The sequence below is a fragment of the Trachemys scripta genome, chromosome 5 (genome assembly GCF_013100865.1).
Source record: "Trachemys scripta elegans isolate TJP31775 chromosome 5, CAS_Tse_1.0, whole genome shotgun sequence".
Classification (NCBI taxonomy): Eukaryota; Metazoa; Chordata; order Testudines; family Emydidae; genus Trachemys; species Trachemys scripta.
Window position 1 is genome coordinate 62,252,438 of NC_048302.1, and position 13,329 is coordinate 62,265,766.

A 13,329-nucleotide genomic window follows, 5' to 3' on the forward strand; every position below is an offset into this window, starting at 1 on the left:
TGCAATAATGATCTGTTACTTCAAAGACTGTATTTAACCACAAACAATAGCTTTTAGTATTCCCAAAAGCTTATCGTTCCCTAAATGCCTGGAAAACATTCCCTGTAATATTATTGAATATAGTTGTTGTGTAACTTATAATAGTGCATCAACAGCTTTTAAGGGAGAGATGCATGTCCTCCACATGCTATAGGACTGGTTTTGATCCTCTTCTCCCATGCACTCCTTTTTGCCAAAAAGAAATGAATCTACAAGAGATTTTACAAATACGATTTTATGCCAGGTTAGCCAGGTTAGATTTTTTTTTTTTTCTGGAGACTAGAAGGTATGTTTGGGAGAGATGGTAGGCAAAATTTTGTTGTTAATCTGTTGTCTGGTTATAACTAAAAAATGGCTTGGTCTAAATACTCCAAATCAGTTTTAAACAGTTCGTATTGATGAGACCTGATTGCTTTGGCTGTTTTCATAGTTTCATAGGGTGCAATTATCTATTTTCATAGATTCATAGGGTGCAATTATGGTGCAATTAAGTCTGCAGTAGCCAGATGTGAGCTTCTTGCATCATGCATAACTGCCAGTCGTGCCATAAGAAATCCAGAAGAGCTGTTGCACCATGCAGAATTCCTAAGTTTTTATTATTATTATTATTATTATTATAGGAAGCCCACAATTTGTGGATGTGGATTTCCTAAGGCAAGTGTGGAGTGGGGTGGGCTGGAGGCAGGGGGCTGTGATTGCAGAGTTCCTAGAGTATACATGGTCTAGTGAGCAATACGTCCAAACTGTAGAATGTGACTCCAGAAGTGGGTAATGAGAAGGCTGCCCACTGGTTTGCATCCCACATGTTGAGAAATTATTAATGTTAAGATGCAGCAGGGAGCGAGAGTAAAGGAGGGGATGGAGATGCTCTGCTCCTTTCCCTGCCCTTCCTCTCTTCTGCTGCTTTCTGGCTGTCCAGACCTCATCACTTCTCCAACACAATTAAAGTGGAGCTTCTCACCTACTATGCTGAGTCCAAGGGAAGCACCATTTCAAAAGGCTGTGGAGCTGGCTCTATAGCCTCTTGAACAGAGCTACCAGGAGCACAATACTGTGCTGGTGGGGATTTGGGGTGAAGGGGAGCAATCCTATCCCACCCAACAGCCAAGAAATTCCCTCCATAACTCTGACCAGCAGGTTCCTTACCCAGCACCCCTACTCACCACTTACTTCTCATAATGCCATAATGTCTCACCCACATCCAAAATCAGCAATTGTAATTAAAGAAAAAATCAGTTTAGATTCTGTTAAACCTCATAGAGGCAATGTTGGAAGGGAGGAAGGAGTGATGGGTGTAGGGGAAGTGGGTGGAGAGGAGAGAAAGCAAAGAGAAAATCAGATGTCCCAAATGTTGATTATATGGCAAAATTTGCCATGTCTCAGAGTGATTGTTCCTGAAACTTTGACCTATTTATGCATCAATTCTTTTATGGCTTTCTTTTGCTTGGTAATTCAATATTCTTAAGTGGTGCCACAAACCATCACAAAGAAGATAATGTTGAGCAGTACCAAAAATATAGCTGTGAAATAGTATCAAGTCTAGTGTATTCTAGCTTTAGATAAGTTTAGGGTGCAGATTGCACAAGTCACCAATAACAGGTTATTTACTCATTGTCTACATAACATTTATTATAGGAAGTGAGGTTGGTGGTCACAGAAAGAGTGACTTGAAAGACTTTCCTTAAAATTCAAATAAATCTAAGCATAGTTTTCTATATATTTATATAAATAAAAACCAGAATACCCTTTGGATATAAAAAACAGTCCCCCAGGGTTGACATACTTACAACCTTGTGCATACTAGTAACAGTAAAGATAATTTTTCTTCTACGTGGAGATCACCATAAGAGTGCTTGTTAGTACTCTGCAGTGAAGACATACACAGAGACTTTAATTTGTGTTGCTTCTGGGCAGTTCAGGGCCCAAGATATTTGAAATATCCCTATCCTGATTTATAATCAAATAATTTAGTTTGACTTTCAGCTTTTCCTTTTCAGAAACTGTCATTTCAACGTGCAACGTGAGCTTTTCCTTCCACTGCTTCCATTTCTGAGAAGTTCTTAATCTTAAAACAGAAATTCCAAGTCCTATTTTCATATTTTGCTGTGTCTGCCATCATAGATCAGTTTGTGTACTTGCAAACTTCCTCTACTGCACCATGCTAGCTGTTCTTAGTTCATGCTCATGTTTCTTTCCCTCAGTTCATGCTCATGTTTCTGTATTTTTCTACAGTCTGTCTCTAATTCAGCTTTTCAGTCAGATTAAAGCTTTCTTTATTTTTCCTAATTTGTTTTCAGTTTTATTCAAACTTCTGTTGCCACCATTTCTCAGTGCCTATTCATATCAGTAAAAAAAGAGAATAGAGATCCTTGACAACATGCCTGGGGAAGAAAACACCAGTTTGTTTCTGGTATGCAAGGAACAGTAAGCACGACATGTTTCCATTGACACACATCTTATTTTCTGTTCTTATGTCCTGTGATGATGCTCTAATTTGCCCCCATTTGGAATTTGTCTTCCAGGATAAGTTATCGTAGCATGTAGTTTCCCATGTCACAATAGTGTGGCCCATTTGGTGAGAATAAGAAAACTATTTTTGGCCACTTGGCCATCTCAATCAATTAGTCTGTATTTGGTCATTGACAGAAATGAGATTGTGATCTATTTGTTAATCATCCAGATATCTGATGTCTCTTGATTGGCAAACGGTTCCATTTTTAAGTCTGCAAGAGTGACTTATTTCTATCATGGTTATATGTTCAGGGAAGAATTGAAAGAGAATTAACTTCCTAAGTATGAATGTTAATACTCTGCCATTTATATGCTGTTCTAGTCATTTCTAGCCATTTTTCTGATTGTTGCTTTTTTTCTGTCTCACATCATCCTCTCTTTTTAAAAATTAGTACACACATTTCTACAGCGCTCATCACTGTGGAAATGCGGGAATCTTTTTTGAGGACATTGTCACATATATACTTGCAGTTTTGCTTTCTAAAATGAGAAATGTGCAGCTAGCCCTAAATAGCTTACTTAGCTTAAATATTGGATTTTAATAACTATGCTGTCACCTTTTGTTAAGATACGTGGGCTAAGCTTGCTTGAAGTTTGAACAAGCTAATTGTTGCTAAAAACTTGAGGCTTGTAATTAAAAGAATGAAGTAGGAAGTGCTATAGAATGATTAATTCTACATCCTTAAGAGTGTACCCCAGTAATTTTGTGTTTTTGATGAAAATGTTATGTATGTATATTGACTGGGTAACAAGCAGTAGGAGTGGTGAAAACTGAAGAAGCAAAAAATGAATGGTCACAGCCTAACCTACACCGATTAAGGTGTCACAAACTAGTTGCTTTCTAATGTGGTTATTCCCTGTGAATCTTTAGAAACGAGTTTAATCCCCATGTAGGTGTCACCTACAGACTTGTTTCTTGGAGGTTCTGAGGGCAATGAAGAGGTGGTTGTGTTGTACAGGAGGGATGGCCAGCTGAGATACAAGCTGGGTCAGGATGACTGAGAGAAGCAAATTGCAACTTGTTCCTCCTTTCCTGCTAGTAACTAATCACTATCACTTGCCCTGATCTCCAAAAAAAATAAGCTGCCTTTCCCTGCTGCCTTCCCCCTCCCCCCATGCTAGAAAGAAGCATGGAACAGCCGCACAAAGTAGCACCAGATGCACAGGCAGCCCAGAATTGTTTGGTGTGGGTGGGCTGACAAATGAGTGAAGGTGCTCTTGGAATGTGAGCCCTCTGTCTGCACTGTGGGTTGGCAAGACAGAGCCATGAAGCGAGTAAATCTTTTTTTTGGACAAGGGGATTGGAAGGAGGGATGGTCCAGAAATGGGGAAGGAGCTCATGTTGAAGGCAAGGGGCTCTGTCCTCCAACAAGGGGTAAGAGAATGCAAAGCAATATTACTAAGCTTTACTATGTTTTTGATCTTTTATAATCAGGTTCAGTATTATTATATTGGCTGCTGTGATTGTGTGCTGTGGGCCACAAGTCGGTGAATGTTGTAATTTAAAAAATACTATTAAGTAATTCAAGGTGTTCTGGTGATGTATGTGTTTTTAGGAGGAAATTAGAATAGTTTAAGGAATTTTGATGCAAATGATTAAACAGTAGCTTTCCTTCAGAGTTTGCTATGCATTTTTGGCTTCTGGTTTTGTGATGCTCTTCCTAACAGATTTTTGCAATTTCTACCTAAATTATGCTTCTCATCATTTCTCTTCTTTATTCCAGCCCTGATGATATTGGCTCCTGTTGGTACATCCTGCTGTCTGGTTCAGTATTCATCAAAGAGTCTATGTTTCTTCCAAGGAGCAGGTATGTCAATTTAAATATCTTTATATTTTAAAGGAACACTATGAAATGGAATGCTAGTCAGTTTTTTAAAAAGTAGTCAGGTTATACCTTTAGTATTTCTTGTCATTTTCTGTAGTTATACAATCTTATTTTCTCATCTTTCTAAATATCTCTCTTCTGTTTGAGTGAAAGACCCACACAGAGGGGGAAATTGACTATACACCAAAGTGCTGTTAAATGCACAAAAATAAACAAGTTGGAAAACAGAAAAAAAAAATTTGATGGTGGTGCACTCAAAGCCACAGCTGGAATTGGGAGACCTATTATTCTAGGCATATGTCGAACAGATACATAGATGCAGTCCTTGCCTTGAAGAGCTTACAGTCTAACAAGAAAAGTGGCATAGAAAGTATGTGTAACTGACACTTATTAATCATTTTGTGTCCATTTAAGTAAAAACATTTTGAGTTGATACATAGTTGAAATCTGTATTTATTATTTCTGGTAGCACAATAGTCACTGTGCCAAACAGAGAGAAAGTCCCTATAACTAAGAGTTTGGCCTGAGAGTTAAAAATAGGAGAAGGGATACAGCAAAAATGTATCGGTTAAGGTTGTGATTAACATGTTTTGATGATATGATGTTTTTACTAATGCAATTTATTTTACATTAGAAATATAACACTTTTTCCATTGCCCTTCTGTCTTACTAATATTACATGACTAATTTCTTGTAGTTGTCATAGATTTGAGTTGTCAGGAGAGGTTTGAATGTTGTTGTGCTTTCACCCAGCTCTCAAAGGGTATTCAAAGCTTAAGGTATAGTGTGGAAGAAAATATACAGATGGATTGCCAAAGTTGGGATCCCTGGGGGCGGGCAGCAAAGTTCTATAAGTACCAAGGGCTGGTGTAACAGGTCTTGAAAGGCAAGGTTAAACTTAAACTTGATGTGGTTGGGATAAGAAGAACAGTCAAAATGACAGGCAAGATGATAGGAAGAGGAAGTTTTGTCGGTGTCAGGGTGGGCAGAAAGGAGTAAGAGTAATCAAGATGGTAGGTAGATGAGAGCTTCAACAAGAGTCTTAGGTGTATGGACAAAAAGAGAAAGTCAGGACTTGCATAACTTGTGTATGAAGAAACAACAAGATTTGGAAATAGGCTGATTCTGACAAGGGAGAGGGAGGAGTCAAAGTTATGAGGTTATGAGCCTGTTAGAGGGTAGTGGTGAATAGTGGTAAATATATTGAGATATACCTATCTCATAGAACTGGAAGGGACCTTGAAAGGTCATTGAGTCCAGTCCACTGCCTTCACTAGCAGGACCAAGTACTGTCCCTGACAGATTCCCCCCCCCCCGATCCCTAAATGGCCCCCTCAAGGATTGAATTCACAATCCTTGGGGTTAGCAGGCCAGTGCTCAAACCACTGAGCTATCCCTTCCCCTGAGGTAGAGAATGGGGACAGTGGCAAGGAGTTTGGAGGAAAAATGAGTTCACTTTCAGTTAACAGTGAGACACTAACAAGGAGATATGGTTGAGATGTGGGATTGGCTAGATGGCCATTGGCTAGGAGAAGATTTGAGAGTCATCAGTGTAGAGATCATAATTAAAGCAACATGAATGAGTAGATCATCCAGAGAGAGAGAGAGAGAAGAGGAGGGGGCTAGGACAAAGCCCTGTAATAACCCACAGTAAGTGTAGCAGAAATGGTTAGGACCTTCTTGGAAGAGACTGAAGGAACAGCCAGAGATAGAATGAAGAGAGAATGGTGTCATGAAACCCAAAGCAGGACAAGTTACCAAGCAGGAGGGAGTGATTTTAAGTGTTCTTTATTTTCTCTGTGATTGGGAGGAGTTGCCTCCTTAACAAACAGTGTATGTTTTTGCTGCTGCTCTCTGACCGCAAATACAAAAGGGTAGGGTTCTGCAAGTTCCCATCAGGACACAAATCTCAAAGGGAATTGGGCTCAAAATTAGTGTCTCTCTGTATAGTTATCATTGATCTTGCATCCAGAGAAATGGGTAACAACTCCTTCAAGACCCTATCAGGTAAACACATAATTTGGGAGTAATTTAGGGTATCCTAAAGCTATTACTATTCCTCTCTCTCTCTCTTCTCCCCCCCCCGAAAAGAGCAATTTATTTAAAATTAATAGCAGCTCTTAAATGTAAAGCCCCTCACTGAATACTGGAAATGTAGACTGACAATTTGGGTTAACTTGCTGCATTTCAATTTGATAATGCAGCACATGCTGGCACAGCATCGATATCAGGACCTTGCAAAATCCCTAAATAGTTGTCAGATGAGCTAAGGTCAGACTTTCATCCTCTAACTTGGTTTTATGGGTTGGGCAGATTCTTCACGTTAAACATATTTTAGTGATTTCAGATTCCTTCCCCCTTTTGTTTCCCCTTCTTAAAGACTCCTTAATCTTACATGCTCAGAGATTAGTTTCTGGTGTGGTGGGTTACCACTGAAACCTGTTACACTACATTTTCATCAACCAAATCTTTGTTTCAGGTGATGGCTTGGCAGTGTTTGGTCACATACAATGGTTTCCCCGCTCCTTCTCCTTCGTTTTCCCCACTTTAAATAGCTTTGGGAAAGGTTTTAACTGCAGTAGACTTCATGTTATCAGCACCCAAGCCAACTGTATTTTGAGCCACTCTTAAATAAATTAATTGCATTCATTTCAAATCAGGGTGGATTTGATTTAAATCAAATTGATTTAAATCATAATTTAAGTCACTAGTCAGGAAGACTCGATTTAGTCATGGATTTCTACATAAAAGTGCATTCTTGATGTTGGTTGTTATAACCTTAATACATATTCTTCACAACTCGGAGATGGATGTAGGTTTCATTTTTAGAAGGTACACACTATACATTTTTAAAGTGCTTCATTTTGCAAACTTTTCAGATTAGTTTTACAGTTATAGCAGAAAATGAATGATTGTTTATTTCATGTTCCAAAGGTAATTGAAGCAGATATTTATGAAGTCATTGGGAGGTAAACTATCTCCAATTCAACAGGTTAATCATTAATATTTGGAGGATTTTCTTGCCTTGCTGTATTAGGAGGAGAACATCACCAGATAGACATTTAAATTATAGTTTTAGTTAAGTAAAAAAAATGTTATGTATTCTGGATTTTTTTCTTCAGTAGCAAACTTTTAACAAAACGAGCACATATATGAATTTTTGAATTTAGTTAAACATTCACGTTTTTTAAAATAGGTTTGTTTTTGTTAAAATTGTTTTTAAATAGTTAAATGAAATATTAAAAAAAAATATCGACTTTGTCAGCCAGGTCAACATGAGAAACTTAAAATATTGGCTTCTGCAGCTAACTCAGTCGTCTTCACCTTCATTTTCCTGTTTTGTTTATAATCTGGAAAAGAAAAACAAGCTTTTTTCAGGTCCCAAACAATTTCTCAATTTGAAATTAATTAGCCCAAAGGAAGAAAATATTCTTTCTACACTGGCAGAAGAAGCTACTGCTGTTAAAAGTGAGATTATCACTTCAACAGTGTCTGAATCCAAGCGCTTAAGTAACTTCCACCAGTTCACTGATGTAACAATTGTTTCTGTAAGGAAGACATTCCCTTCTTCTATTGTTACACAAGCACATACAACATGATTACTGTGGACATTACTCCACCCATCAAGACTCAGGTTAACAATTTCACCCTCTAGACCTTTTGCACACTGCTCAAGTTTTCTTTCATACACTTTTATCCAGCAATTTGCCTGCAACATCTGCTCTGTTGGGTGGACTGTATCCTGGTCTTAATGACTGAACCATGTTAATGAAGTGTGGGTTCTCAATCATACGGAAAGGAGAGTTTGTTGCATAAACAAACCGGGCAATCTTTTCATCAGTTACTCTTTTTGTAATCTGATGGTTCTTATCACAAATTTATCTATGGTTCTTTCTGGATGATGGAGATTTTTTTTTCTTTTTGCTACAGTTTTGTATAAAACAAAACAAAACTGCGTGTGGCCCTGGAATCCTATAGGGAGTATAGTGATTCATCTGTGTACAAGTTAAATAAATCTGTGCTTTCAAATGACACATCCTCAATTGCATTTTACTGCATATACTGTGGTTATGTGACATACATGATGTGACTGAAACACTATCATTGGCAGATAACTCTGAAACTGATGGTGATCTTGAAGGTGGATAGTCTACAGAATCCTGTATGTTGAGGATGGATTCTCCTAAATAAAATGTCAGTGCAGTTATTTAATTACTATTACCATATTGCCATTTAGTATTACTCACTGCATTCACTGACACTCAGTACTACTTTAAAGGTGAAATTGTAAAAGGAAGATTTGCCTGTTTTGGCTATTCCTTTTTTTTATCACAACTGCTTCTAAAATGATAGTACCACAGAGTAACAACACAGAATTCAAGAATAGTCCAGAAGAAAGACAGGCAGTCCCTTAAGAAAGAAGTATGAAATAAAGAAGTTTACCAACCTGAAGATCCTGCATGTTCAGACATGTTCCTTTCATCATCTTCAAAGCACCTCCTGATAAGGAACACTTCTCATCATGATGTTTCATTGGGGCAACCAGGCCTTGCATTTCTTTGTTGCACTGTTTGCATTTTGCATGCATGCCTGTCTGACCCACAGGTAGAGGAACTTCATTAAAATATTCCCAAACTGGGTCTCTTTTACGGCCTGCTGCCATGATGGTTTTTCCCTTCTAGTGAGTGAATGGTGTGGTAGATCCCAAATCAATAAAGGCTACACTCAGAAAGACCTCAAGACTTCTGGAATATGCTGATAAAATAGTTTCACTTTTGTTTCTACTGCCTGTCCCTCCCTTCTCACATTTATCTCCAGACTTCTCCTTGTCCAGATATATTCCGCCCCCAACAATCTTATCTTCTATTCATTGAACTTTTTGAAACTTTGCACTTTTAGAGAGAGGTAAGGGAATGACTCTGTGTACACAAATTTGCAGAGGGACAATAGGGTTGAGGTCTGTTATTTTGATATATATATATATATATACACAATATATATATATTTGTGTATATTTATTTTACAACATGTTTGCTGCTAACAAGCATGTTATCTCTGGAGACACAAATCTACATTTTGAGAACTGCAAAACTAAGCATCTCTGATGGTATCTTCTAGACTGAGCACTGAGTCCCATTGGGTAGATAGAAAGACTAACCTAAATAATCTATACAGAAGCCCCTGGAACCTCATAAAGGGTCCCTAATCCCTGAACTATTGGAACTCATTTACAAAACTTTTCTTAAACATTACATGAATATATTGTCTCATACTATAGAATTAGAATGTATAATTCTTATAACGTGATGAGATATCTTTGAACTATAATGTATCTTAATTAAAACTATCTTTAGATAGGTTTTTCCTCAAAAAGCATTTAATCAAAAAATTTAAATAAAAATCCGTTTTTTTATTTTGTTAAAAGAATCATTGATTTTTATCCACCCTGTTTCAAATACAGTATGATTAATGCTTCTACTTTTGAGCTTAAACACATACTTGCTGTTAAATGCCTGACAAGAGAACATTGCAGGGTCGTCGGTAGTATAGATTTAAGCCAAAGAATCCTGAAAGGATTTTATTTTTCTTTCAACTCCCTATCGCTGTGCCCTCAACTCCCTGCATCTCATAGCATTTAAATCAGTTTTGCAAGAAGAGGCCTTAGGCTTATATCCAGGTAATGCACAAATGGGGAGAAGAGCCACTTAAAAACAGTGTCGTCTGGACTTTTTCAACATGTCAAGTTGCAAAAATGCCCTATAACTTTGAAACAGTCACCTTACACATGATCAAATGAATTGCTGATTTAAGTAGCAGCTAACATGTAGGATAACTACCAACCTTTGCCAAAGTTATTAGGTACTAATAACTGGGAGACTTGTGAAGTCTGAATTGTAGCTGCATTTTGTTTAATCCACTCAAATTATTCTGGAAAATATATCAGTCTTTACAAATAAACATTAATACTCCTGTATCTATTGTCAAATAAGTAAAATCCTCAATGTTCTTTCTAATTATTTTGTGCTAATAGTAAAAGTGAGGTTTATTAATCTGAATATTTAGTGCATGTCAGGATTATTTTCTAGCTTTATTAGCCATAAGGATTTTCATTACTTTCACACCACTTTGCTGCAGTCCATTATATACTTTGGTTTAGAATGATCACTAAACATTGTAGAAGTGCTGTTTGAAAGTTCAAACTTAAACCCTCCCCCCAAACGTTCACTTGTATTCTGGAGTGACTCAGATGGTAATTAAGGGTTATTCTTTGAGTGATGTCCCTATGGGCACTTCCTTGTAGGTGCGGCAGCACTTCCTGCGCCTCGGTTCAGAGATGTTCATCAGCAATGCCTGGCAGACTGCACATGAGCACTGCTCCCCCGTCCCCGCGCTGTGTGTGGGACATATGTATAGGGCTGTGCGGTCCGACCGCTCCCAGTTCCTTCTCTGCTGCCTTTGGTCTGGGATGGAATCTGCAGCAGAGCCCACTTCTCCTACTCCCTCATTAGATAGTGCCTTATCTGTTAATGTAGTTAGTATTTTCTTCTTCTCCTTTCCTCTTCTATCCAACAAAAAAAATAATTATTTTTGTCTTTACATTCACAGTTCTTTCATAGCTTGAGTTTGTTTCCCCCTGCTTCCCACCCTTTTTGATGGGGAAGCCTTTCTATCCACCCTTATGCCTGATCCCCGAGGTTTAAGAAGTGGGTTTCTTGTGCGCAGGGCTGGCTCCAGGCACCAGCCCAGCAAGCAGGTGCTTGGGGCAGCCAAGGGGAAGGGGCAGCACATCAGGCTGTTCGGCGGCAATTCGGAGGCGGGTCCCTCTCGGAGGGAAGCACCTGCCACCAAATTACCACTGAAGAAGAAAGCGCCGCGGTGGAGCTGCCGCCGGAGTGCCACCGATCGCAATTGCGATCGCTGCTTTTTTTTTTTTCTTTTCTTTTTCTTTTCCCACCGCTTGGGGCGGCAAAAACCCTGGAGCTGGTCCTGCTTGTGTGGCCACTGTCCTGCTAACAAACAGCAACACACAGTGTAGCTGCTGTCTGGGAGAAGGACACGTCCCACAAAAGTGTTCCCACTGTTTCGGCTTGACACCCAGGGCCAGGAAGGACTGGGACATTAGATTGAAACCTCCTTATGGAGAAGCTGCTTCAACAGGCATTGGACCCAGGCTTGGATTCCTCCCCAGAGAAGCCCTCATGCTCTGCCAAGTCGTAGGCTGACCCCCACTCTCCGTGTCCCCTGAAGAGGAAGTCATCCCTTGCTTATTCAAATGACAAGAAACGGGGTTCCTCCTCACACTCTGAGGCACAGCCAACCAGAATGCTGTCCCTGGCAGTCAGTTACCTCAGCCTCATCTGATGGGGGATGTAGCTCTGGGGCTTGTCCGAGTACCTCCAGTAACAGCTCAAAGAAATGGTCTAAAGACTCTGAGAAGACCTATGGCCCTTGGCACCATTTCCCAGCTCTAGGGACCAAGCTGGGCTGCCTTTAGAAGTTACGGCACTGATGCAATTTCTGGCACCAAGTAAGACCTCAGTACGGGCAAAGCCAGCAACATCGGTCACACCTCTGGTGCCATCTACTGACCTCCCAGGGACATACACCCTTCCACTGGCACTGATGATGCTTCTTCCATCTCCACAAGACTTCAGATACCTGACGGACCTGTTGGTCTCTGACACTCCTGAGTCTCCTCTTCTGCGACATGACCTCCCCCCACTTCCACCTTCCTCTCCAGACTCACCATTCCTCCCTCTCTCCACCAAGAACAGCACCTCCCTTCCCTAGTGGTGGTGGTGATGAGGAAGACAAGGGCTATATTGTTCCCTCGATTACAGGGTAGTTCGCATCTGCCCATCATCACTATACGTAATCTCCCGCTGGTACTCAACCCTGGTAGGGACCACCGTGGAGGCAGCCACATGTGTCACTCCCATCAGACTGACCGTATTGGGATCCTTGGGTCATGTACAGGGCACAGTTTGGGAAACCTACCGGATAGTATGGGTGGAGACCTACACCTCTTCCTTCTCCATCGATCTCTTGCCCTCAGGAGGTCGAATCACAGCTGGCATCAGCTGAACAGGAAGAACAAGAGGAAGAATGGGAGGAGGAGGCTGCACCAACTTTACCTTTTTCATTCTCCTCACCTGCTGAGGCGCGCGCTCCCCTCCCGCCCCCAATCTGTCGACAACTTCAGACACTTTCTGCAGGGTTGCAGAATCTTTACAGATCCCGTTGGAGGAAGTTAAAGACCAGTAACATGAACTGCTGGATAGTCTTCACACATCCTCTTGCACCAAGATCGCACTGCTGATCAATAAGGCTCTTCTCAACCCTGCAAAGGTGCTGTGGCAGACCCCAGCATCTATCCATGTGGCTTGCAAACATGCCAACAGGAAATATTATGTTTTGGTGAAGGATGCACAATTCTTACTTTCGTACCCCACCCCAAATTCTCTGGTGGTCAATGCGGTGCAAGAGAGAGGCTGTCAGTTCCAATCCTGTTCTCACAATCCAGACAGAGATTGGAAACGTCTGTACCTAATTGGATGCTAGGCATGTTCATCAGCCATGCTCTAGTTTAGGATCTCAAACTATGCAGCCCTCATGGCAAAGTATAACTACCTAAACTACTCCAAATTGGACTAACTCTGCCATGATTGATTGGAGACCCAGAAGGAGTAATGCCAAGACTTGATATTGGATGGACACCTCCTAGCACGTACAGCCCTACAAGCCTAACTAATCTCTGCAAACACCGTTGCTTGATCCATTTTGACTGCTGTGGTTGAGATGTGGAGCCACAATGCACACCTCATGGGTTTTCCTAAGGATATACAAACCACAGTAAGAGGATTTGCCATTTGAGGGCCAGAAACTATTCTCAGAGCACACGGATAATTCTCTGCACTCCCTTAAATATTCCTGAGCTACACTGCGTTCGCCT

General features: G+C 40.3%; 1 protein-coding gene across 6 annotated transcripts in view; it reads left to right on the forward strand.

Annotated features, from left to right (window-relative positions):
- The window catches only part of RAPGEF2 (Rap guanine nucleotide exchange factor 2), a 320,476-nt gene that overhangs the window by 132,379 nt on the left and 174,768 nt on the right, over positions 1 to 13,329 (forward strand). For all 6 annotated transcript variants that reach the window (XM_034772696.1, XM_034772690.1, XM_034772694.1 and 3 more), the window contains exon 4: positions 4,275 to 4,358. In XM_034772696.1, the coding sequence (XP_034628587.1) occupies positions 4,275 to 4,358 (84 nt within the window). The remainder of the gene's footprint in view (positions 1 to 4,274; positions 4,359 to 13,329) is intronic.